Consider the following 27,212-nt stretch of genomic DNA (forward strand, 5'->3'; position numbering starts at 1 on the left):
ATAATGAACATTTCTACCAAGAATGCAAACTGTTCAGTGGTGCTTCTGATTTCCAATTGTCTCAGGTAACAATGTTCTAGTCCAGCAGAATATGCAGGTAAAATCAATGCAACACACATTGGCACACCCCATCTCAGCTAACCAGACATTATATGTCCTTAGAGGTGCCTGAATTAGCAGCATGGTAGTAATTTTTGCTTACACTCAAGTACTTCTATCCTTCCAGTAAGCCTATTCAAACTCAAAACCTTGAACCTCCACTTGTCTGGTATTCAGAGTGTTACTGCTGTCTGTCTTGTTGCAATCCTGTTTATAGAACTGTACACTACAGAGAGATTAGGAGCTAAAAACAGCAGGCTAAATTGAGTATTAATAAATGCAAATAAATGCTCACTGGGGAAAAGCCAATTCTCCTATATATACACACTGATGGATATTAAATTATTCAGTAACCTTCAGAATAGCTCTGTGGACAGTTCTGTGGAATGGCAGCTCAGCATTCAGTGGTACTTCAAAAAATAAATTAAGAATATGATGACAAAAATCAAAGCATAATTATGACAACATGTACATTTCTGGTGTGTCTGCATTTTGAACACTGGTTGCAGCAGAACTAGAAGATACATAGAAAAGCAGTAAGAATGAGCACAGATATGAAGTGCCTTTTGTACAATATGGTATTAAGCTCTGGCTTTTCCTCTGGGAAAACAGGCAGTACTTGGAAAACACACTAGGAGTCTGTAAATTCTTGAGTGGCACAGGGAAGACAAATAGGAAACAGTTGTTCATCTCTTCTCACAGTTTAACAGGCAGAAGGCATTACCTGAAGTTGTTGGGCAGCTGGTTTAGGAAATCACAAAATTAATTGATTTTTCCTACATACAAATTGTGGAATTCATTGATATTCAGCATGGAAAATCCTATGAGTTTAGATGGAAAAAAAAAAAAAAAAAGGGAAAACCATTAAGGCTATTAAGCACATTGATAGAAGCTGTCATGTTAAAAAACATCATCAGGAAGGCACAGGGGAAAAGAGCACAGTTCAGCCACAGTTCTTCCCTGCCTCTGGCAAGGATCCACTGCCATGACTGGAGAACACCCTGTGAGGCTTCTTCAGCACTGCACTGGCCTCCTAGCACAGACTCACCTTGCATGGGGAGTTGTCCAGACTGGGAGAGATGCATGCTCCCTGCAGGATTTCAGGAGCATCTTAACTGACACTTCATAGATGAAAAAAAACAAAACAAAAAGAGCTGAGCTTTCACTACTACTTCATGGGGGCAGCATGAGAGCACTTTTCCTACCATTGCTGAAAAGGTCATGCTGATATTCCAGGTCTTGCAATATGCATTTTTTAAGATCAAAGCCACCAAATCCTTGCCCACCTTAGACAGGTCCACAGCCACCCAGGAGCAGCAGCCATGTGCTCTGGCATTGTCCCCTGCAGCCGTTAGGTGACTGACCAGAGCAAGCCCACAAAATGCAACCACAGAAGGTGCAGGTGATGGCTGAAGCCCTGCTCTTCTACAAGGCCAGAGCCCTGGTTAGGCTGTCTCTGATTCCTGCACCTCATTCTTTCCATGTAAAGCCTGTGGCTTTCTCAGACCTTAACCACCAGGGAGAACTGCAGAAACTACAGCTGCAGACTGGAGGACCTTTTGGGTGGAATCATTCAGTGAGTGGAAGACTTTAATGCATATTGCATGAGTGAATCAGCTGATCATTTTAATGCAAACCTCTTATTTTATTAACCCCTTCTCTTCCACATTGACTGTCTAGAGAGGAAAGAAGTTAAGGATTACAGGAGGGTCAGCCATGGGAGCAGAGTTTCACCCTACAAATTCCACATGGAAGTTCTTGTGTTGGCAGATCAGTGCTGTGACTAATGGTATCACTGTACAAACAGTGTTTCATGAACTGTCACTTTTTTCTTTATCCTTTAAAAAATGTCGAAGATTTCTAATAAACATATAAATACTGCAAACTGAAAACTAAATAGCAACCCTTTAAAGCAGCATTAATCTCACAGAACATGTTTGGCATCTTTATGTCCTATGTTGCCATTGGGCAACTAGCAAGATCTATTAAAATACTCCTAAAGTCCTAGTCCTTGAGGACTATGTGATGTAATTCTACAAGAAATTACTCAAGAAAATGAATCTAAAAAGCATGCTAAAATACCAAAATACTTCTAAAAAAGACTAGGATACAGACTGATGACAAATTTTCCTTATTCAACTTTTTATTAAAATGGAGCTATTTTTACATATTTAAAATACTTCATATCAAAATTACACAATATTTATGAAAACAATTGTATGCAAATGCATAAAAATATGTAAAATCAGAGCTAAGCAATATAAAGCAATATATAGCACGTTTCAAAATGTATTTCAGGGCTAGAATACCTGAGTGTTCAATAAGCTGGTTTCTTGCATTTCACTAATTTTGACAATTAAGTTTAATAATGTATCCGATCTCATATAAAGCACTTTGGTTGGGAGAAACTGCATGGAAAAGGCAGTGATCAAGCAGAGATATTACTCAAGGCCTGTCTTCAGAATCCTCATCCACATGAAGATCCACTGTTTGAGATGTCAGGAAGGACTCCCATGTAGCAAGGCACTTAAAAAATCCAAAGACATACATATGAGCACAGCAGAGATTTCTGTAAACTGTTAGCCAAGGAGAAAATGAGTAAAAAAACCAGCAGAATACATACACATTGTCACAAGCTGCTTTTGTACGTGAGATCAAAATAAGGTTTCCTAGGCAGCTCAGTGATATGCAAAATGTTAGCTAACATGCTGAGTGAGCTGTAAAGGTCAATTTTACATAATGACAAGCACACACTGTGAGCACTGTAATTGTATGTTGTAGCATGGAAGATGCTAACATTAATTATGCTCTTCTTTAATCTCTTCCTTTAGTTACAGGCAAAGATCTCTTCCAAATAGAAAGCACATTGTCGGGCACTGTTTCCTTGTAATCCCTGTGGATTCCTAATGTATACCAAATTTTCCTTCCAAGTTAAATTAAACCTTTTCTTTTTCCTAAATAAGGAGAGGATTCATTTTTCCCCAGAGTAGTGGGAAAGAAATGGAACCAGAAAGGGAGGGGCTGGTAGTAGGGAAATTGTTATCCTTACAAGTGGTATTTCTCAGCTTATGGAAAAATGCATTTACGATTATAAAAACTATTTTTTTTTATTTGAAGCATCAATTCTGCAGGCAGTAAAATGAAAAAAACCAAAAAAACCCCAGAAACAAAACAAATAAAACCCCTAAATGACTTTGGCTCAATTTGGTTTAAATGAGTATTGGCAGCTTGGCAAGCCATTTTAAATCATAAATTAAGTGTTGAGAGCCATGGCAAGGCTATCACAAGGTATCCTGTAGTGTGTTGATCCTTGTTACCAAAAGCACCAGGTTTCTACTATTTCAAGTCTGCCAGTTGAACAGGACAGACAAATTGCTGAAATAATTTTCTTGTTCTGATGCTATTGAAAAAAAGCCCTTGGAATGGAAATGTTCTTACAAAATTTTGACTTATAAATTCATACCTATTGTTCTTGACAATGCATCCAATTTAGTACTTACTCTACACAGCTTTTTTTCATGAAGAAACCTTATTATGCACCATAAATCAGTCTTCTGAAATTTCCCAGGAAATATATATTAAAACCTGGACAGCACACTCTATTTACCTAAACTTTGAATTAAATAAGTGCCCTGAAAACAGCATTATTTCCTAACTGAAATCTTTTGCCATGGACTATTTAAGCCACAGCAACTTGCTAAGCCCGGCTCATTGAAACACCTCGTCTCCATCTGTCATTGCTTAGGAGATGTGGAAATGACCCTGCTTGAACTTGCAGCCACCTAACTCCATTAGACATTTCTTGTGAATGACTTCCAAACTCTGCCATTAAATATGGAGATTTAATCATACTACACTGAAGAGCTAGGTCCTGGTGCATGTCTGTGTGTAAGCAGATGAGTGGGAGGATCTGATAGTGTTAAATATAAGCTCAAAGAGAAAAACAAAGAATACACACAGAATGACTGGAGACTGGGGGAATCCATGATAACACAAGGATACAGAAACAGGGATACCCATAAAATTAAGGGTGACAAAATAACAAGAAAAAGAAAAAAAAAAGTCAGCAGTAGCTTTGTCTCTGAAGACATGAGAAAATAGAACATGTGGGTCTGCAAGACAATGAAAGCAGTTACAACAGCCAACTGAACTAAAAGATCACCAAGAAAAAGTATGAGCTTATTTTTGCACAGGTTTTTGGCTATTATCAGGCATGGTAGAGATCACTCCTGTTATCCACATTTTGCCCCATAGACTATGGATGCCATGATCTCTTCTGATCTTGCTGACAAAAGACCCAAGTAAATTCTGCTGCTATTGCACACAACAACATTATGCTGCTGTTCAGAGTATATCTAAGATTTGAATTACTGTAAAAAGAGAGAACTAACAGGGTGAGATTCAAGTGGAAATTTGCTTTCTTCATTGACTTTTTGGAGAAATCTTATTTTGAAATGGTACACCAGGGAGAAACTGAAGATACTGCCAGCCTGAAGAGTGAACTGAATTGTTGAAAACTGGTTTCTGATTTAAAAGGTCTTTTTGATCTTTTGTATAAAGGCTTTAAGTTTGATCATTAGATTCTCCCCTACTTCATGTGACACTGTGGCAGCTGAGTCTGTCTGAGAGGCTTGAGCTGGAACATGGCCTCTTGGTTTTGAAATGTCAGTGAGGCAGCTGCTAGCAATGTGTCTTCACTGTGGCACTCAAACTCATCAATTTCTGTTAGAGCCCAGCCTGGATTACCACCCTAGAAAGCTGCAAGGTGCAGCTGTTGTTCTAAGCTTTTTCTAGGTGTGGTACAAGAAAACATCATTTTTTCTTGAAGGGTCTTTCATTGGCAATGACAGATTTTTTTCTGAGACACAGTTTGATTTAATTACCACATAAGTCCATGCTTTGTTATTCTGTAATTTCAGTAATGTGAATTAAAATACATGTATCAGCACAGACTGCAATGTAAAAATGGCTTTGTGTTATCTTTTCAACACAGAGGCAAGCTGTACATGGTAAAATGCAATCACAATACACTGCTTAACCAGATAGATATGATCTACTGAAGTCTGTCCAGACAAAGATGCAAAGCATTTTTTTCTCAAACAAATTATTTGGCTTTTCATTTATCCCTGTTTATATAACCAAAACACATTTTTCAAAATGTAAGAGCAATGTTGGCTCATTTCACTGTCAGACATCACAGTGTTGCTACAGCTGACAAATTTTATAATTAACCACACCAAAACTAAACTAGGTCTCTGTGCCTTAGGCTCAAGCTTTTCATATTGTGAAGCATGAACTGCATAAACGACATTTTGTTAGTGATGTATACTTCAACATTATTACAGAATGATTTTACTCCAGTCTCCTGGGAGGTTGAAAATGGAGATCTAAATAGAGGATCAGCCAGTTTTCACAAAGGAGACAGAAAGGAAAAAAAACCCCAGAAAATCCAAACTGAGGAAATTAAATGTGTTTGCCCAGGATTGAAATTCATAATCCAATTACTCGTAAAAGCCCAATGGAAAACATAAAAAAGCCTAAATACACAAAATGCAATAGCAGGAACTTAAATAAGGCTACTTTACCTAAAATATTCTGATTACTACTGGAGGACACATACCTATTCTGCAACATCATTCTTAGAAAAAGCAGCAAAAAGTTTTTCATATAGTACAATTGCATATATAATGAAAAAGGAGATATAAAAATGGAACATGTAGTAAGGATGCTAGCAGAAGCAGTTGTGTCACATGCCATGTTCCCAGTTATATGTGGCTGATACCTTAGAAATAGCACTTATGATGGCATTTTTTGGAGTAGAATCTGAAAATGGAGTCTTGTTTGTGTCTGAGAGAAACAAAAAATATTTTCATTATTTCTGTGTGCATGGAAACAAAAGCTAGACTGCACAGAAATAGTTATTTGCACTCTAAAAAACGTCTTCCCAAAATTATTTTAAAAAAAATTTACAGGCTGAAGCGAATGAGGGTTCAAAGATGGATCTGCCTTTGAAGTGAGATGCACAGGGACAAAGAGGCTCAGACAGGGGAGCTTTTGAAAATCTCCTGAAGTTTGGTAGCAGAACTCCCAAGCATGGGATGAGATCAGCACGCAGGAGCAGCCAACTTTCTGCTACATGTCCAAATAACTGCTTCAGTGCATCACTGCAGAGGCCTCTAGGGCAAATAACAAATCTCATCTATTTTCTACAGCTTTTACAAAACTGAGAAGTACACAAGGGCTTTGGAGTTAGAGGCAAGTTACTGTAATAGGGAACAAGTATTGTTTTGCTCTAATGAATGTTTTGGATCAATTTATTCCTGTACAACAATGTAGGTCACAGAAATATACTAAATTGTACTTGAAATACTTAAGAAAATCAGGAAATTATTTATATACGTGAAAAATAGTAAGGTGTGCCAATACCAACAAGAATGTGACTACATCAAAGGTAACAGATTATCTGATTAAGATGCAAGGGATTAACAGGATTAATTTCACATGCAATAAATAAAATCAAATGCTGTACTTTAAAAGAAATGTTCATCCACGCTCAAGAAAAAACCACATTCTTTCAATGCCAAAACTAATTAGCAACCCAGATTAGGAAAAAACACCAATCTGCCTGCATTTCCTGGAGTACCCAACAAGCAGTGGAAACCCAAACTCTGGTATATTTGCTGGATTTACAATGTCTAACTAGTCTTTGCATTGGGCTGTAAAATCTAGCCACTTATTCTGGTGATTTTCCTGAAAAGAACAGGATATCAAAAATTCTTTGGCTGCATATATACTAGCTATACTAAACACATGAGAAAGAGGACAAATGTAGCATATGTTTAATTGCTTTTGCTCTTTGAAGCCAGAGTTCAATAGTGCCTGGTTTAGTTCTGCTAGTCTGCAGCAGCAACACTTCAAACCCGCCAGCTAAATAGCACTGCCAGCACCACCACTAACTGTATCCTGCTTTGGGTTTAGTAATGCTGCATCTTTAGAACATCTATTTCTAAATTAATGAAAATATTCATGGTGACAATCAGTTTCTCAGATGAAAGCTCCACCCTGTGGACAGTTTGTGATTCCAGCTGTTTGGCAGATACATCTTCTGGACTAAGCTATCAGACAATGGTGTCATGACTAAGGCCTGATGAAAAGGAATAAAATAAGTGGTATAGTGTTAACATGTGCTGAATAAATACTGTTTACTTCAGAATTAGGAGTAAATTTATGAACTTCTAAAAATTAAAACCTTTTCATATTGTTTCAGAAAGTCCTCATTATTTTAGCATTGTATTTACTCTCACTGTTAATACTGTATTTTTTTGGACTTAGGATTTTGTGGAATATGGAGAGACTTAAGGATGTATTCAACTATTTTTCAGAGGAAAAGAAGTACAGAACTGTATGAACCACTGAGACCACCTACAGGAATACCAAATGACTGGTCAGTCATAGTAATTCTTGGCTCCTAATGATTTAAAATACATTATAACAAAGCTTGCGCATTGTCACTTGAAAGCTTTCATTTTCATAGGCCTGCACAGGAGCAGTCTGTAAATCTGCAACACTGGGCTTTTATTATGTCTTTGTTACCACAGCATTGAGAGACACAAAACAGCTATAGAAATAAAGGAACAATTCTTATTAGAGTATAATGAATGCAGATACCCAATGAACTGGAAGACTACAGGAATAACTCTTAAATTTATAAATCTGCAGAAACATAATTACAGGTAACACTTTTAGAGTAACACTTATGTGAGCAGTAATTCAGCTTAAGGAAGACATACTCTTTTACGCTAGCTAAGTGATGCTTGACAAGTTTGACAGCAGAATCCTTAGGCAACTACAATTAAGAAAAAACCCAAACAAATGTAATACTCTTTGCCCAAATTGTGACAAAGATTAAATGACATTTTAGAAATTTTACTGTACTTTGACGTGCTGCTATGTTGTTTTTGACCACACTGGCTTGGGTTTGATACAGTTTTGAAGGACTGCATTCTCTACTGCAGCAGCCATCAGAAAATACAAAATGCCTGTCTCTCTGTGGTTCCCAAAATTTAAGGGAAGCAGAGAATGACCGTGAACATAAATGACTCCTTCTTTGGTTGTATGCCTGGGAAATGCAGTCAGCAAGAGGAATAATGAGAAGCACAGTGAAATGCTGCTGAAGAGAAGAGAATGGGACACTGCTTGTTGAGAGGCAAGAATAGTTTAACTGAGGGGTGGGGGAAGTTGTGGAAAGGATGAGAAGCAGGTAGACACAAAGTGAGAAAGCAGAAGATGATTCCTCATAGGAGTTGGATAGAAGAACTGGGCAACCGAATCACATTCATAGCAACCATGGTGCCTTGGAAAATGCACAGAACATGCTTTGGGGAACAGAAAAAGCAGGAAATAACATGAGGGATGTTAGAGCAAGAAGAGGCTTAGTAAGCATCAAATGGTGCATCAAAAGTCTGAATGAGTAACTTCAGACATGTGAAAGAATGCTAATGAAGCAAGTAATAATTAAACAAGCAAAAAACACTGTAACAGACTCTGTGTTTGTGCATGAGCTTAATGAGTCAGACTCAAACTATTACATTTAAGATTGGATTCTCTTTCCTACTGAAACTACTATATTTCCTACTATTTATAAAAAAAATAATATTCTGCTTCTCAGGTCTCTGAGATTCCCTTCCTGGAGTTTCACTCCCAAACAGTAGGAGCAGATGCCAGAGCTTCTTTTCCTGCTGCTTTCAGGAGTACACAATTGTAGTTTGAGATACAAGGGCCTCTGACAGTGATCAGTAATTATTTCTCTATGAATTAACCATCACCATTAACCATGGGTCTTGAATAAACTATTTTAGGTCAAAACTCCCAATCAAAATATTAACTTTATCAAGTTCTTTTGAATATCAGGATTAGATAGTGATTTTCTGATAAAACAGAAAAAGTTGGTAAGTGCTCACTTTGCAAACAAGAAGTGATAGTTGGCACAATGTTGCTTATTATTGCAACTGCTGTAGTAAGATAAGGTGCCTTTTCTAAAATGTGGATCTACAAAGATCTAACAGGAAAACCATTTATTGAATATTTCAATACTCAAGGAAAGCACCAACAAAATATTGTGTCTCAATATAAACCAATTTGTCTGGCATTTCAGAGGATATTTAAGAAGAACCTCTGTCAGATACAGAGACAGCTGAATAATTTTCTGAGGTTTGTGGCTTCAGAATAGTAATTTCATATATGGTATGAGCTTTGGTGTTCTAAATTAAGCTTCTAATTCAGCAAAAAGGCATTTCTAGACAGGAAAAAGAACCAAATAATTATTTTTACCTTTTAGCTAATCATTCACAAAGAAAATTTTCTAATATATTCAGCATTGTTTTAACATACATTATTGCTGCTACAGAAGTCAGAGATCATCAATAAATGAAGACAATGTTAGAGGATGCCAAAAGCTTGCTGGCTGATTTCTGAAAATATTTTGATCTTAACATGTAACAACAGATTGTCAATGTCCATGCATCTCACAGACTGCATGTTAATTAATTAGACTTGATGATCAAGAGCTCTGTCTTTTCAACCATGTTTTAACAAAATGATTTGCAAAATCAGAGCACTGCCACTGGCTAATGCACAATCTAGAAAAAGCTCAGACTACAGGACCGAAGTTACAGATACCAAAATATATCTGTGAAAATGACTAATTTATGATTAATAGATTGCTCAGTGCATTCCATTTTTTCCCCCCAAAATAAGGAAAAATTATTTTAAAACTTCAGACATTTGGGATATTTTCAAAATGCACATTTCAATCAACATTGTGTTACCCATGAGGAAACTTCAGAGACTGCTTAATGTATTTTGTTATATGTTTTCAAATTCTACTTCCTAGAATATATTCTTGGAAATTCTCACCAAGAATATTACCTCTGGCATTTGAGCTGAAAATAAAAATCTGATGGAAACGTATTTAAAGGTTTTCCTCATACAGGTCTGAGCCTTCCAGAATGCTTCTTCATGCTCTCACAGCAAAGTGTTTCCAAACTGAAATATAGCAGCTGACATTGAACTGAAAAGCACGTTCCAAGTTGTTGTGGTTAGTAAAACAAGAGTGCCCTCTGTCGATGATGAACTCAGGATCAACAACTTGGGCACAATAAAATATATTCTGCTTGAAATCTGTCAAATTCAGGGTAACTGCCTCACTATTCCCACGGAAACTGATTCCAAAGTTACCAAATGTTTCAGCTAAAATATAAAATTTCCTCTTTACAGAGAACCCATGGACTTCTTCACAGAAATAATGAAAAGATAACATTTTTGTGAGAAAGAGTTTTACCTCTTCGTAATAACGGAGATTATTCTCAGCCACATTAATGAATGTCGATCTCATATCCCACTGCATGTTCTGCTTCCACCTGTCCCAATCTGCTTTCAGAGCATTATTGGCACGTTCAACTTTGTCTTCAAGTTTCCCAATCTCTTCTGAGAACTAAATATTAATTGTAAACATTAAAAAATATTAGCAAAATCACCATTTTCAAAATTATTGAAATCAATTGACTCTAGCAGAGATGAAGAGAACTGCAGAACCAAGATTGTATTTAACTCAGCAAAAAAAGTATTTCCCCAGAGATAAAATTAATTCTTAATTAATAAGTCACTAAAATTTCTGAAATATTAATAACATAAAATACAGACCAGAATTAAAGTGTTCCTGGAGATATTTTTGTTCACTGAGAAGTTACAGACTCTGGCACCTCTTCACTAGCACTTGACATTAATGCATCAAAAAGAAATATATAGAGGGCTTTACTAAAGCAGAATCAATTGTACAAATTAGATTTGGCTAGAAAAAATGAGAAAATCCTGACATAATCTTTGATAACAGGAGAAAACAGAATGAGGAGAAGACAGCAGAAATCAAAATCACAAACTTTCTGGTTTCTTGCCTGTCACATTGCCATCTTTTCTTGTTGAACTGTGTGTGACCATATGAGGGAAGAAGAAACACAGAAGCAGAGAAATAAATTAAATGGAAGAACTTCTACGGAGAAGAAACTCTTTTACAGTAATCCAGGACCCAAAACCTTGAGGGCTACTCTACAGACATTACTTGCTTCTCATTACTGTAGATGCATAAACTGACTTGCCAACTAATGGGAGTAAGTGGACAGCAGCCTTGTCTTATTAATGAGTTTTTCTGGTTTTCTCAGTAATTCGGTTACCTATTGTCATTTACTAATCAGCTGTGTCTGTTGTGGCTGGCACCAGGTTACAGAACGAGGTACATCTCCTGTGGCTACAGTGCAAAATCATCTGCTGCAGAATGGGACTGCAGAGCCACTGTCTGCAGCAGGAGGGAGGGCAGGCACAAACACCACCAAAATAAGGAGGATCAGGCAGGGAAACTTAATTCCTTGAATTGCTTCCATTGCAACTCAGGCTCCATACATTTCTTCTTCATCCTTATATTCTGCCATAAAGCAAATAGTTTCTTCCTCATTACCTCAAGAGTAAAGTGTAAAGTGGGATAGCTGCTTTTGCTTTCTGCAGAGCTGGTGTTTTCATTGATAAGAAGTTCAGGATTCCAGGACTAACTTCCAGGATTTTTTAAGTAATGTTTACACTCCTGGTAGAACACAGAAACACCAGAACTCACAGCAAGACATGAAAAGTCTGGGTGCACAGCCACCAGCTTGGACCATGCAGGGGAATACAGTGATCAAGTGCAACAGCAGTGATGCTGCCATCAGCCACAAACTGAATCATCAAACATTGCCTGAAATGGTCACAGAACCTGGATCCCATTCAGCTCTTAAAGAAGCCAAGAACTGCTTAGCTACTTAAACTGAAAATTTCATCTGAATCAATGTTATCCACAGCCAATAATATACATTTTTAGTTAGATTTGATTTTGACACTGATTTTTTTTGCCACATTTCTAGATTAATGAAATACAGGTTATTAATGGGGAAAAAAAAAAAAAAATTCTACTTCACTGAAAAGCCCAAGTTCAGTTATCTGGCTAGACCACTAATCAAGCTACAGACAAGTGTAATTTCAACTACCAACTGCATTCAAAATGAAAAGGTTAATCCAAAGTTTAATCGTGGGGGAATTACCTTTAAAGGAATTACAGACAACTGGATTTGGTATTTTGACCATGTTCAATGCTAATTGCCTGTCCTTCAAATACCAAAAAATGAATGCACACAGAATACCAAAAGTGATGACATTTTAAAGATGATTTAGCGTAGGAAAGACAGTTGAATCCATTCCCTGCTTTTGCAGAAAGTTTCTATATGGGAATGCACTAGTCTACACACATAAAGAACTTCTCTGACTTAGAAGTCCTGGCTGCAGCAAATTCCCCTGACCTCGTTCTTTATAACTTTCTAACTTTAAGTAAGTTATTTTACCGTTTGTTTTTCTCCAGCCTTTTCTAGCAACTACAAATTTCTTCCATACTGTAGTCAGAACATGATATGGACAGGTAGACTCTGTTATACAACTGTCCTGGGGTGACTTTATGATGCTTTATCCCAAACCAACTGTTCTGCTTATGCAGTTTGTGTTCAGAAACGGCACTCGCTCCCCAGCATCCTGCTCTGGACTGTGCTGTCTGCAGCATGGACAGACAGTGGGACAGAGCTCTCCTTTGCTTTTACTTAGTTTGTAGCTAGCTGAGGCAGAGAAGCTCCCCAGACTGTGTTTTTTCCTTTCCCTTGCATCTGTTCAAACCTGCTGTGGACTGAAACCCCAGCCAAGCCCTGGGAGCTCACTGCTGTGGCCCACCAGGGCCTGGGCCTGGGCACTTTCCATCTCTGGAGGGACTGCTGAGAGACTGAGCGAGCCGAGCTACACCCCACAAGGGGTTATCTCTTCAGAATAGAGAGAGGTTTTATTGTTTACTATTATTCATTTTTTATGATTGTAGATACTTTGCTTGTTAAATAAACAGTTTTTTCCACTTTTCTCCAAGGAAATCTTTTCCTGAACCAGTTGGGGGACGGTCCACTTAAATCTGCTTTCTAGAGAGACCCCATTCAGAGGTTTTCTCACAATTTCCCTCAGCCAGGACAACAACTGTGCCTGGATATGCAGTTTAAACATCCCACTCTAAAACCCCAAAGAAACCACATATTGTATTAAGGCAAGGGTTGGACTCAAGGTCTAAAGGAAGCATTATGCCGCATGTCAACGTGTCAAGTAGAGATGTTCAAGGTCTACTTTTTCAAAACTGAAATAACTCATCAGTGCTACTCTCTTTAGCTGCCATGACAGCAGAAATGAAAGAATGGCTTGGACTTAACAAAAACATCTACCTAGTGTGTTTCTCATTTACAAGGTGTAAATTGTTACAACTGATCCTGCAAATTAAACAGGATTCTGAATCCATTTTCTTACACTGATCTCACTAAGGCAGCTGGTGTGAGAAATGAAATATCCCATAAGTGATGGCCAGAGGCCAGCACAGGACTAATCAGACATGGGACCAGAGCACAGGAAGGTGGGAGCCAGGCATTGCTAGGGCAGAGTGTTAGCAGACATGGACCATGTGACTGTAGCCAGAGAGACCTGGTCCAATAGCCAAATTACATGGTAAGTGACACAGCATTTTACACTATCTCACTATGCAAAATAGCACGAATTTCTATCTGCTACATGAATTAATCCTACAGCTTGGTGATACTAACTCCTTTTTAGCCTGGAGTTAAAACACAAAATATATTCAGAATGTAATAAATTCAGCATTTCATCTCTTTACTACTCAGTTTCAAGCCTAAACACTAGAATCCTTAAATTGGCATTTAATGCTTATCTCGCTCTGTCAGAGCACATTTATACCAACCTTTTTTCAGAATTATTATCAGCCCTAGTGGCAAGACTAAAACTATTAAAAATGCCCAAACCATAGAGAGATACACTAGCATTTCTGTGTAACCTCCAGGATGGAGTGTGGGAGTCATGGAGCAGCATATCCCACTATCTTTACAGCCGCAGCTCTGGAGGCAAGAAATGTCTAGATAAGCAGGAGGGTACCAAAGTCCTGCCCAATCTCTCTGTCAGAGCCTGCATCCAAAATCAGTCTTCAAATCATCCATACCCTGAACAACCACCTCCTTTGTGGACCAAATTTTGGAGTAAAAACCAAGGTTTTGGCTTCTGTAGCAGCACCACAAGCAGCTTTCTAACACAGCTCAAGGAAACTTATTTTTTATCAGCTGATGAGCCTAATGTCCCATAAGGTTTAATTTACAATTCCAGCCTATTTCATCTGCACCGACCTTTAGGGATGTTTTGCATTGTTCTGCTGTACAACCTTGTGTTCATTAAATCATTTCCTGTTTGCCATGACCAGTGCTAAATATCTCACAACCTTTTATCAGCTCTAATGACAGTCTGAGACTCCTTCTCTGTGGTGGAAACGTACTTCAAATGAGATTAAGGTTCATGCCACTCATTGTCAGCAGAAGTTCTGGCTACTAGATTGCACTGACAAGTTCAATCTGACATCTATGAGATCATTAGAAGCTACAGGAGTTCAGCTTAGGAATAGACATGTGCAAATACACCCAAACTTGGTGTCTCACACCTGTTCCAGCAACATACCTGTGTTATGACCACCTTTCATTATGAAGTAAGTCTGGTTAGAATTGTCAGAAAAGTATTTCAACTCATAATAAAAGTTAAAACATAGTAAAAAAAATACCAAGAAAATAGTTAAGTCACTTGAATGGTTAAAAATAACAGTACACCGTTTTCTGTTGCCAAACTATCCTTACTAGAAAAAGGCTTCAGCTTCTAATTAAGAAAAAGGCTTCAGGATACAGCTGCCACTCAATTAGAGAACACAGGATTTTATTATCAGATTAGACTAACAGACATCTGTTTTACTGCTCTTCTGAGACTGTAAGGAGTACCAGGCTCTCAAGAACAGGATTCTCTGAAATTAATAAGAAATAGAGGGGCTGGAAAGATAAAGCAAAATCTGAACACCTGAGTAATCAGTGTCCAAAGCCTTTACCAAACTGTAAATGCAGATATGGAAACATATATACAGTGAAAAAAATAAGTTTGGGCAAACTGATTTTAAAATCTTACTAGAAGCAAGTACAAACATCTCATGATGGAGTAAACCACTGTTGATATCAAATCAACATGGAATGATCATTCTGTGCTAAAATACAAATATTCTTTGTTTTTATTTGTAACAGTTCAGGAAAAGGGAGTGCATGCACATTGTCTCAGAACTCCATCAGATTATAACAGAAATGCATCCTAAAAGGTTGCATTGGTGTCTTTTCTACAGTAAACGAGTCTGGCTGCTAAACAAGCTGTATGGAGCTGAATTCGTCACTGAGTGCACCTGCCATGGCTACCCAACTCCCAGCCTAGGGGGCTTCTCCAACTCACCATCCTCTGTTCATTTTGTAAGAGCTTCAGGCTTTAAACTACAGAAAAATGACAGGAAAAACAGAAAAGAAAGTAGAGAAACAAAAGAAAATTACAGAACACAAAGGCAATAAATAAACAAAATTTCCACTTCAGGAAAAAACCCCCAAAACTAGAGATATTGACTTAATGTCCCACTGCAGTACACAGAGGCAAACAGTTACATAATATACCATAGCCATTGTAGATATCAGAAATCAGCAATATATTTTTAGTTATTCACCTAAATTAATTAATTAATTAGTTATTTCACCTAAATGAAAATATGCATTTCAAGTGCCAAAAACTATCTAAACAGCTCATCTTCACATGGAAACTAATTACAATAAGCTTAATAAAAAGTATCTGAAATGTTAAGGATTTTCTCCTTTGATGTACTAAAAAGTTAATAGTCATTTTTATATATTATTTACACTGTATAACACTTGGTATTAATACTGTGCTAAAAGGACATTATTTAGGCTGGAGAGTTTAACAATCAAAAATTTTAAAAATGCTGATTCTCCTCCCAGAAGTTGTTTTTAATTGGCTACTGAGCCTTGCTGGTGGTTTTGGGGATGCCTGTCCCCATGGGGTATCAGTTACAGTCTGATTTCACTAGAATGAATGAAAGTTTCATACTGGGAGAAAAAAAAAATATCACTGGGCTCAACTAGAAAAAACAGAAATATGAAAGAACAGAATGCAGAACATTTTAATTTAAATAAGTTTAATGAACAGCTTTGTTGATTCTAATCACCTCCTCTACTTCTCCTACATCAATGAAGCAGCAGCTACAAGAGCATTACAGCAACTGTTACTTTCCTTTAATTCCAAGTGTGGAAGCAAACAGAAAAGCTAAAAATAAGCTGTGGTACAGTCTGTGTTGACAAAGACCAGTGGTCACCCACCACGACCAGCCCTTCCCTCCAGCAGCACAGCTCCAGAGGCGCTGCTTCTTTCTTGTGATGCCTTTGGCTGGCACAGAGAGCTACCAGAGACAGCACCCAGTCCCAGCACACAGCCTCAGGGAACACATGTCCCTCTACTGTGCGTCTCCCGCTCTTACAATACGGCCCAGCTTTCTGAAAATACTCACCTGATCCTTTTCTGTCTTTTTACTGGCTAAAGCATCAACTTTGGAATCCAACTCGCCTTGAATTTGGTCTCTCCTTTTCAAAACACCCTTAGTATGAAAAGAAAAAAAAAAAAAAAAGAAAGTACATAGCTTTTAAGAGCGAATTTTAGCTCTTTCAGAAAACCATCAAACAACTTGACTATTTGATAAACAAGATCATAGAATTACACCATTTAATAATTTTGACATGATACATGTTTTATAAAAAAAAATTTAAAATCATGAAGACTTATTTTTCCAAGACTGTATTTTATCTTACAGGTTTTTCAATAATCTTTCTAAATCCAAAATCAGTACCACAAGAATCTGCCATACACAATATCACTGCCAGTTGGATGAGCAGAACTGCTACAGCAGTTTACTTGGTATCAGCTTAACTTACTATATATTCATTTAAAAACAGCAACATGAGTTTGCCAAATATCATGAACAGAAGTATGTTGAGTAAAATTTACAATATAAAGTAGAATGACTAGAAATGGTATACAAAGCATTATTGAAATAGTGACTTCAATCCTTAATATTAAATTTGTAAGTGCCAAATATAGTTCTGGCAAATCAGAAAAAAAAATCAGAAAAATCAGATAAAAGTTATAGGATGATACCTTTTCTGCCATTAATATATGTGCTTATTTTCAGCATATGTAATTTTTACCTCCTTTGAAACTGTCTTATCAGGTACTGGGTTTTTAGCATAATGTCAAAAATAATTAGAAAGGGGAAGGAATATTACTTGTTAAACTACAAAACAGGAACAGTATTACAGATTAAATTTCAATCTCTAATGCTCATTTGCTCTGAGACTTTGATGAAGCCTTACAAATGTCTCTTTGTCTTAGTTTCCTGATCTGTAAAAGCACACTCAGGTATGCTTATCTTGCAGAAATGTTGCAAGGCTTTTGTCTGTTTGAAAAAAAATCAGAAGCAGGACATACATAATTACAAATCTCAAAACCTTCTTTTACATTACCTTGCCACAACTGGTTTTACTGCTTCTTCTGCAGAGATGTTCAGTATTCACCTCTAGCATAGGGCATGTTGAAACAGCACAGGCCACAAGCAGCTCTACCTTCTCTAGCTCTCTTATTTGACTGAGTTCTCTCTGAAATCTTGACACTTTATCAAACATGATAGAATAATTTAAGAGCTTAATTTTCAAATAATTTTTCAATTTTCTTTTTGAACAGGTAATCACTATAAAAAATTGGTAGACTTGACTTCGAGCATTTCTGAACAACAGATCAGCAATACAGATGAATGCTCATTAATAGCTTGGAATCATTTGGTTAGATAAATACAGAAAATATTTAGCTGGAAGCACAGAAGCAAAACAAATGTCTGGAACAGCTTTTCTTCATAATACAAATGTTTTCTCTTTCTTCCTTTCTTTTTCCTCTTTTAAAACTTCTAATGACTGCCTGGCAACATTTATCACACATACACTTTAAATTACAAGACAAAATCAATTACTTTAATATTAATGTGCTATGTCTATAGGCAAGTGCTGAATTCTAGTGGCCAACAAAGGCACTTTATTTTTAAAACATATTATTATACTTTTACAAGTTTTTTGTATAATACTTAATGGTAGCTTGCCACCCACAAATATTTTATATGGACCCATAACTAATTATTGCTGTAATTTTTACCCTGAGGGACAGCAAATTTGCTCTGTGGGTCAGTTAGGAAGGGGTTGGTCCAGATGTAAATATTTTAGCTATGAATTCAACTCTTTTCCCAGTTAGAGGCTGAACTCTCAACACTGGAAAATGTAAGGATTGTATTGTTTAGATCACACCTCTGCACATTTGCATGTGATCTTGGCACCACTGCACCAAGGTCCCTGCAATGAGGGGTTAAACACACCTCTGAAGTGTGTTACTACTGGGTGACATCCACAGGGTAGGCAATGGGCAGGCAGCATCTCCTCAGCTGCATGAAGAGTAAAATTGCTTATGGGTAAAAACCACAGAAATTCTGAAAAATAAGGTTGGAAGTGAGGGAGATGACCTGCAATTGCTACGACAATAATCTCTTCAGATCTTTAAGCAATGCAGTACCTACCTCCATCCAGCAGCAAATAATGAGGCCTGTGAGATACAGGACATTTTGTATGGCCCCTTTTCCTGTGAAGCTTGTTTTAAAGACAGCAGTCATTGCAGCAGGAATTCCTAACTCTCAGTAGCTAAGCCTTACTGAAAAAGTAGCAATACCCTGCAGAGTGCCACCAAAGGCTCAGTTAACTTGGGTCTTGCTCTACTCATGGACTGTAAGACTCTTGCAGCCCCTACTGAAACCAGGAGCTGGGTTCCCAGCAGGAAGACAAGAACAGATTCTGCAGCTGGCATTGCTCAAAACCTAGACAAAGAGGGGTTTGTACACATGTTCTGCTTTCTGTAGGCAGCTAAGTGGGAATTATGACATACTGAATTCAGTTACTTAATTATGCTGATTATCCACCAGCACTGACTATATTAACTCTGGAGTCTGATTTTTTACTTCCTCTCTAAGTCTAAGAAAAATACATACATAAAGGGAACTGAGAGCAGTAGCTTGTGGCAAAGACTAACACATGCTTATGTAATGGCGCAGGGACTGGAAGTTCCCAGCTGTTCTGGAAAAAGAAAACATACTTAGGAAGAGCTCCTAGAAAGGGAAAAACCTCTCCACTCCTTTTCCCACACACAATCTGTTACTCAATGAGTTCATGTCTTTCTCAGCTGCTGTCCCCAAACCCTCACTGCTACAATGCAGAGCTCATTGAAGACTGCAAACTAGACACCATAGCACAGCTACTCAGGGCTGCCTGTCAGGCAAAACTATCAAGCTCTTCTTATTTGGAAGGGGCACCTCTTACCTGATTAGCAAGAGAAACAGGACCAATTGGATTTCCTGATAACATTCAGGTATCGTATGCTGTGCACGCTTTGTACTGAGTAAATACAGGGACTGTAAAGTCATTTTCATCAGCCACAGATTCTCTCCTGGACATTTTCATTGGACTAAGTCAAATTCGATACTGAGCCAGAAAGAGTCCTTCAGGAAACCTTACCATGAGAATTTCACTGTAGAGAACGTATTCATGTAAAATGGGCAGCAGGTGCTCTGAGAGCCCTGCCATTCGCTTCTCTGTAGCCCTGCAGCAGCGGTCGATGCAGCTGGCAATGCCCTTCAGGGAGTCTGCTATGTCTTCTTCTGAAGCTGACCACAGTGTGTGGATGGGGCCGTACTCCTTCATTTCATTAAAATAGTCTTAAAAGGAACATATACACCTATTATTCTTTTCTTCATTAACAGAGGTCTAAGTGACACTAATTGCAACTTTGTATTTACTGTGAACCAAACAAGATACTGATGCTAATGTTTAAATTTGCTCAAATGACCAAGGTAAGTAAACTCCAGTTCACTGTTTATGAACGAACTAATCAATTGATGTAATTAAGTAGCTTTGAGAAATCTATCAGCAAAAACGCCCCAGACATTTCACAATGACACACATACTCGAGTAGACTTGAAGAGCTGTTTTCAGACACCAATGACCTGCATTACTTCACAGTCTTCATACAGAGCAACAGGAGCCACAGCAGTTGGTCTGACCTGCTGACTTCTACTGCCCTGAATTCCTCTGGTTCTTGATAATAGCAATGTTCCAAATACAGTCTCAGTTATTAAAACTAGAAGCTTTGTTATGTCCCAAAAGCTTCAGAAGAAACACTGAAGTTCACTCCTGCTCAGCAGGTACCTCCTTCAGTAGTTTTTATTAATTTAAACACAGGGGTATCTTATTAATTAATTTTCTTATGTTTCTAGACCAAGTGATAATCCATAAACAGACAGAAGGCCCACAAATCACTGTGCCATTTGGTACAGCTAAATACAGGCAAGTTGCAGTTCACAGGACAAACACATTGGTCATGCACTGAAAATGCAATTTTGTCACTACTGAATTTATAATGAAGAAATGTCCTAAGAAAGATGAAAGCAATCATATGACATAAAGAGTGTAATGTTTACTTTGAGATTATTTGGACAAAAAAAAAGCCCTCTATGGAAGATGTAATCAACCCCCCGTGTTAAGGTACTGCAAGCAGGAATGTTCCCTGTATCACAAAAATTCCAGTAGTGTTGCCCTGCTTAAGGAAAAAAATCAGATTAAGCCATCCTTCTTGGGAAAACTTTAGTAGGCACAGTTTGCCATGACAAAAATTATGGCCAACAGTAAAACTATTAAATAATTAAAATCTACTTTGTCAATGGAAAAAAGGTACAGAACAAAATTGAACAGAGATGTTTAGAGACCTGGAATCAACATAGCCTCTTGTCACTATGAGATTGCACAGAAAACTACATTCCCTTGAAAGTTAAAAACCAAAGGCCATACAGCTTTCCAAAGAGCACATTAAAGTATTCTTCTAAGTTCCTTATAAGTAGCTGAATGACATATTAAAACATCCTATCAAAAAAAAATTAATCAAACTTGAGGGTCTGTCAAAAACATGACCATAAAAAACCCACAACATAAACATAGAAATCTCCCTTTTTCCTTGCTTGCTGGAAAGCATATTTTGTTTGCCACAATGAAAACTAATTTACTTTTTAATTACTTAAATCAATAAAACTGACACGTTTTCTACTTACCCCTTTCTTCCTTGTAAATCCTATGAGCTATTTTATCTAGTAAGTTTATTTTCTGACTAAATGTTTCCATGTAATTGTTCAATTCTGTAAACATTTCAGGGCGATTTTTAACTGCTCCTCTTACTGAGGATGCTACAGCTCTGACGGTCTGTCCCATCCTGCTCAGCAAACCAGGACCCTGCTTCTTGTGTGAGGAGAGTTCCTAAAGACAGAACAAGCTCTCTTTATTTCCAGGTACTTTTGTTAATTCTCTGAAAAAAATAAACAGTGCCTTTTTTTTCTTTTTTTTTTTTTTTTTTTAAATAAAACTACATACATAAACCTGCCTTTTTAATGTATAAATCTTATCATTATTAGATCAATGCCAGAACCATCCCTGTCCTGTGCATTTATTAGCCAAGCCTTCCTGAGCAAACACAAGCATGCCATGTATAACAAAAGAATGGTTGAAGAACCTTCACCCCTTCACTCCTCAGGGTGAGTTAGCTAGTTTGCCATTTAGCTTTTTGAACAGGAAAGCAGAGGTAATGATTGCAGAAATAAGTCTTTGCGAAAAGCAGACAGTGCTCCTACTAGAGGAAGTAACAATCTATTTTTTAACTCTTTTTATATGTTACTAGAATAAACTTTGCTGAAATTTAGAGGCAGGCTTTTCTGAGTACAGAACTCCAGTTTGCAACTGGACACGTTTTACAACAATGCAGCAGGAAAAGCCTGTATTTTTCTTTTAAGAGATTAGTAAAACTTAATTAAAAAAACAAAACACAGTGCCATGCAAAAACAATAATTAATTAAAACCACTATTTTCCTCATAATCTTGGAAACATATGCGTACCAAAAAACATGCAGAGTTGAAATACTATGAATTTGCAACAAAAATCCAAAATGCAGAAACAAAAACAACTTTGGAAGGTACAGCTGTATTTATGGTCATGTGCATGATTACCAAAACCACTGAAGAAATGGTTATCTCAAGTTATGAATATTCCATGAATCCCTGCCTGCTTCTGCCACTTCTGTAACAAGCCATGGGATGACACTACTGAATACTGAACCAGGGAGGCTCCTGATATACCCTACTAACACAACATGTGGTTTCATGTAACTAAATAAAATTTTACCCAGGCTTGTGCAGTAAGAAAAATTTTGAAGTCCTCATTAAAAGTTAAAGTTGGATGATCAGCAATCCGGTTCAAAAATTTATGTAATGCTTTTCTTCGAGTCTCAATGAATTCATCACTAAATCGTTCCACCATTCCCTTCATTATGAATTTTTCTGGCAATGGCTAAGGAAAAAAAGAAGAAATATATTGTATAATTGCATAATATTCAGAGTATTACAACAGTTCTTCTGCTTACTAAAAAGCATAGATATACCTTGTAAAATCCATCAACAACCCAAAAGCTATATAAAGTTACCATATTCAACTAAGGTATACCATTTTTCTTGTAATATCCAGTGCAGACAAGCATAACTAAGAAAGGACATAAATTACTGCAAAGTACTTCAAATGCCACAATTAAAAACCTAAGAAATACATTTATGTGATTTTTTGTCACATACATACAAAACTAGGGAAAATAGGTTGGCTTAACGTTTGTGATACTTCAGAAGCTGAAGAAAGACCTCAAACATCTCTGTATAAAACCGGAGCCATCTTATAAACAAATAAAAATAACTTAAGTTTTAGCAAACAAACAGGAATAATCAGTGTTGGATGTGCTTCTTCAAGTCTGCTCTTCAACCAAAGGAAATCCTGATATCGTCTTCGAACTTCATATTCACTGGAGTCAAATTCACCACGGGTTGTCTGAAAACCAAAAGCAGAAAAAACAGGTTTAGATTACAATACCAGAAAAAAAAAAAAAAGTTTTAGATTTTGGAGAAAACATTACTTGAGGGAATGCATATGTTCTATTTCATCCCCGTTACTGGTTTGCTGTTATTTTAAATAACAGTGGTCAATTATTTTAAAAGTTAACACATCCTACTTCAGCAACACATCAAAGTTTTCTTGGGGAAAAAAAAATGCGAGCAATAAGCTGCACTTTGTGCAGTATAATGATTATTTTACCACAATGTTTCCAAATAATTGCAGTAATTACTTTAGCGTGGCATTTTTCTTTCAGCAATCACAGGTATGTTCGTTACTTTAAGGGCACTTCTTTTAAACTAATTAGTAATCTACTCTGAACAAAGCCCAAAGAGCTGACACAAGTCCTTGGGACCTGGTGACATTGCTCAATAATCCTCACATTCAAAACACGAAAACTTCAGCATATCACAGCAATAACACTTCCTGCACTGCTTAATGGATTCTGCGGCCCATCATCAATTCCAGTTTTGCAGCCCCTGTTAGAACTTGCCAACAAACCTTTAATGCCTACAAAAAATGCTTATTACAGATTACAAAATTGTCAGACCGTGAGATTTATTTTAGCACTGCTCTGTCTTCTGGAGGCAAGCCACAAAGAGCCAATGTTTTCATTAACGTGTGCTATTTAGCATTCATTGTTGCACAGAGATTTATAACACAATGCAAGTAAATTCTAAAAACCTCAAAACATGCTTTTGTAATCTCAACATTTTTGAGGGTTGAATAAAAATTTTTCAAGGTACGTGGGAGGAATGCTATTACTTTATCATCAACAACCAGCACTCCAAATTAAATATGATAAGAAAGGATAGAAGAGATAGAAAAAGCAAAAGCAATCCACCTCACAGCCCTTTCATACTTGCCTGAAGAAAAAATGTTCTTTCGTCTACAGAAACAAGCATAAAGTGAAAATTATTGCTAGCAACCTAACAAAGATAGCTCTCTTCCTACTCATTAAATATTTTATGAGGAATTGATATCTCCTCTTATTTAAAGATGAAGAATTCCCATTTGAAAATGTGTTTTTAAATGTATCTTTTAAAAATAACTCAAAATAAAATAAATTAACAGCGCAATTCTCGAAATGGAGCCTGTAGAAGATTTACTGGTAATCTCAGAAGACCTGACTGGTCTCACAAGGCTGACTTTTCTTCCTTATTTCCTGTAAATAACTTACGTTCAGGACAACTAAAAATACACTTAATTGTTTCCTAATACTATTTCATTAGAGAATTGCAGCAATTTCCCCAGAAATCGCATGCAACTGCACATGGGAAGCAATCATCCATGTGTTAATGGATGCTGCCATTAGAAAAGAATGGAATTGAAAGACTTTTGTCTTGTAGGAGGCAATTTTTATGCAAGATGTAAGACTGGTAGCCTGTAAGTGATCCAAAAGTCATCAATACTTGTACTAATATAGTGTCTTCGAAGGGGATCAGTCCTTTGGCTGTTTCCTGTTCCTGCTAAAATCACATTATTAGAAAACATTATTGCCTCACAGCACTCATTTTGCCATTGAAGAATTATTAACTATTTATTATTTAAATTTTTAACTAATCATTATTAACTATTTTCTTAGCATAAAGAATCTAAGCATGTATAATCTAAGCATCTGTGTATGCAGACTCACACTGAATTTTTCCCATTATATAGCACATTTTCATGCAGTTTTAGTTGTCTCATGGCAAAATTAAAGTTTAAATTTAGTAATATCCCAGAGAATGATGTGCAAGAAGAGTGAAAATGCTAATTGTTATCAAAGTAAGCCATTAAACCATGAACAGATACTTACCTTTGTGACTACTCTGTATGTAATAAATGTTTCGATGGCTGTAATGTGGCTTTCAGGATCATCGACTGTAATGAAGAGATCTCTTAATTCTGGCCCATCTTCAAATTTATACTGGTTTATCATTGATGAGGGGGATATTGGCACTGAAGGACTGAATGAGTTTACCTCAGCCAGAGACGTATCCTACAGATAAGACACGAGGACATCCATATCAACAATCTTTGTAAACATACATCTCCGATGCTAAAATGGCAAGCTTTAAAATAATGTCATAGAACAGATGAAACTGGGAGCAGATAAAATTATGTAGTATGTAGCAAATCAGTATTTGCTTTGGTGAAGATGGAAGAAATGGGATTTATTCTAAAAAGGATGAAAGAACAAAATACTACCATTTCAGAAGAATGTTATGCATAGCTAGAAGAACTTGCCTATGAACAGTAAAATTAGTTATGAACTAAGCACCCATTAATTGTGTAGGGTACTTACAGTTTTATTAAAATTGTTAGAAGCCAGTTACTGAGGACTTATGATGTTTGAATTATCTCTAATTACCTGAAGAGGATAGATGAAAAAATGATGATTCAAAAAAAAACAAGGCAAAATCCAAATCAGAATTTTTACTGGAATTGGATGTTTCAGTTTGCATTTATTTTAAAATAAAATTTGAAATGGAAAACAATTACAGGTACATAAATTAACCCCTTTTTTATTTTTTTAAGGAAAACAGTAAGTAAAGATGCAGTACAAATTTGCTGCTTCATTTCTAAAAAAAAAGTCAAACCACTGTTTTGCTGGAGTGAAAACCACTTTTTGATAGCACTGACCACTTCTACACAACTCTGTAAGAATATGTCCCCATAGCAACTGCTTCTGCTAGTGTATTCAGTGGTGCTCCGTCTGCTGAGAAACGAGGTGGAAACTGGAGACAGGCAAGACGTCTCATTTTCTTCCTTAAATACAAGTCTGGGTAAGATCCACTAATCTAGAATCTTGAAGGATACAGTTATCATGAAAATGACTTGAGTTTTCTAACTCAAATTACTAATAAAAGAGTGTAACAAATTAATAAATCTTTAGAAATAATAAATTGAAAGAAATCATTATATTTTAAATATCAAATACTGTATATGGCTTTTTAAATATATGCAATGCAAAGAATTATTTCCATAACAAATTTTAAAATTAATGTATTTTCTAGAAGTTTTCTAAAAAGGGAGTTAGACTACACTGACTATGAGTGGCAAAGAGCTGCCCTCTCCAGTGCCTCGTTAACTATGGAGGAAGGAGAACAGAGATGTAGTTTAAGAGAAAACTGCTCAAATTCCAGGACTGGAAAGGTGTGTGTGAGTCCTCACTAACTGGAGTCACAGCACCATCCCAAGGCTGACCTCACAGGAATGAAGAGAACCCTACTGTAGAGCTGCTGAACTGGGTGAGAGTTGCTTTTTGCCTTTGAATTCAATTGGATCAGAACTTTCTTTGGAAAGGAACACTTTATCTTGTTCTTTTTCTTTGGATTTATCAATGTACTCCCACAAATATGGGAGCGACATTTACATGAGGAATTATGCCCAGAAAGTGCTCATGTACCAGCTCTCCTCCTATCGCTTACATGCAGTTCTTTGAACAGGGAGACAAAAGCAACACAGAAGACTAAAGACAACACTTTAAATATTACACAGTGGCTTCCTTGTACACCTGTCAGTCATTTTACTTTTACCCAGTGTGTTTCTACATGGTTTCTATACAGCCAGCACTATCCTGAGTCATGCAGAATAAACAGAGCTGTTCCCAGAGCCCACTCACCCCGGCTGCCCATGGTCTAGATGAAGAATGAGGACTGCTAGCTCAGAGCAGCCCATGCAATTCAAAGTGCTGAGGCAATGGGAAATTTCCAGGGAAAGAAATATGCATGCAAGGAAGGACTTAAATGGCCATATAACTTGAGGAGTAATGACTCTGCAAGGCCTAAATTGGATCAAGGTAAATGTGTTTCATATTCTCATTTTCCATGGGGCATTAATATATTAATGTTACATTCCTTCTTACAGGCTGCTACTAAAATTTGCTCTATTCATGCAGGTGTCTGAAAGTATATGTTTATGTGGAAGGACTTATGAATATGTGGTTTGAGAAACAAAATATGGGCAATAAAAATCCACAGAATAAGCAAGTCTTTGGTTTTGTTTAATACAGCTCTAGTATTCACATGCACATGAATGAA

At 36.9% G+C, this 27,212-nt stretch overlaps 2 protein-coding genes and 1 long non-coding RNA gene across 4 annotated transcripts in view; 2 read left to right on the forward strand and 1 right to left on the reverse strand.

Annotated features, from left to right (window-relative positions):
- PLPPR5 (phospholipid phosphatase related 5) overlaps window positions 1–10,898 on the forward strand; it is a 141,362-nt gene extending 130,464 nt beyond the window's left edge. The window contains exons 7-8 of the transcript XR_015273738.1: window positions 7,432–7,553; window positions 10,375–10,898. The gene's annotated coding sequence lies outside the window, so the exon portion shown is untranslated. The remainder of the gene's footprint in view (window positions 1–7,431; window positions 7,554–10,374) is intronic.
- The window catches only part of SNX7 (sorting nexin 7), a 29,064-nt gene continuing 4,076 nt past the window's right edge, over window positions 2,225–27,212 (reverse strand). Inside the window, exons 2-9 of one of the 2 annotated variants that reach the window (XM_086841842.1) lie at window positions 24,986–25,168; window positions 23,014–23,124; window positions 22,435–22,599; window positions 21,314–21,515; window positions 19,728–19,927; window positions 16,637–16,723; window positions 10,439–10,591; window positions 2,225–2,625 (exon numbers count right to left, since the gene is read on the reverse strand). In XM_086841842.1, the coding sequence (XP_086697968.1) occupies window positions 2,545–2,625; window positions 10,439–10,591; window positions 16,637–16,723; window positions 19,728–19,927; window positions 21,314–21,515; window positions 22,435–22,599; window positions 23,014–23,124; window positions 24,986–25,168 (1,182 nt within the window). In that variant the 3' untranslated portion in view covers window positions 2,225–2,544. Of the gene's footprint in view, window positions 2,626–10,438; window positions 10,592–15,435; window positions 15,558–16,636; window positions 16,724–19,727; window positions 19,928–21,313; window positions 21,516–22,434; window positions 22,600–23,013; window positions 23,125–24,985; window positions 25,169–27,212 lie in introns of those variants that run through there. The other variant, XM_086841841.1, reaches the window with a different exon arrangement.
- Window positions 21,413–27,161, forward strand: LOC147651632 (uncharacterized). Its single transcript, XR_015273746.1, has 3 exons — window positions 21,413–21,547; window positions 21,671–21,790; window positions 26,187–27,161. It is a non-coding gene; the product is annotated as an uncharacterized LOC147651632 (long non-coding RNA).

Source organism: Cyanistes caeruleus, chromosome 9 (assembly GCF_971803275.1).
Source record: "Cyanistes caeruleus chromosome 9, bCyaCae1.hap1.1, whole genome shotgun sequence".
NCBI lineage: Eukaryota > Metazoa > Chordata > Aves > Passeriformes > Paridae > Cyanistes > Cyanistes caeruleus.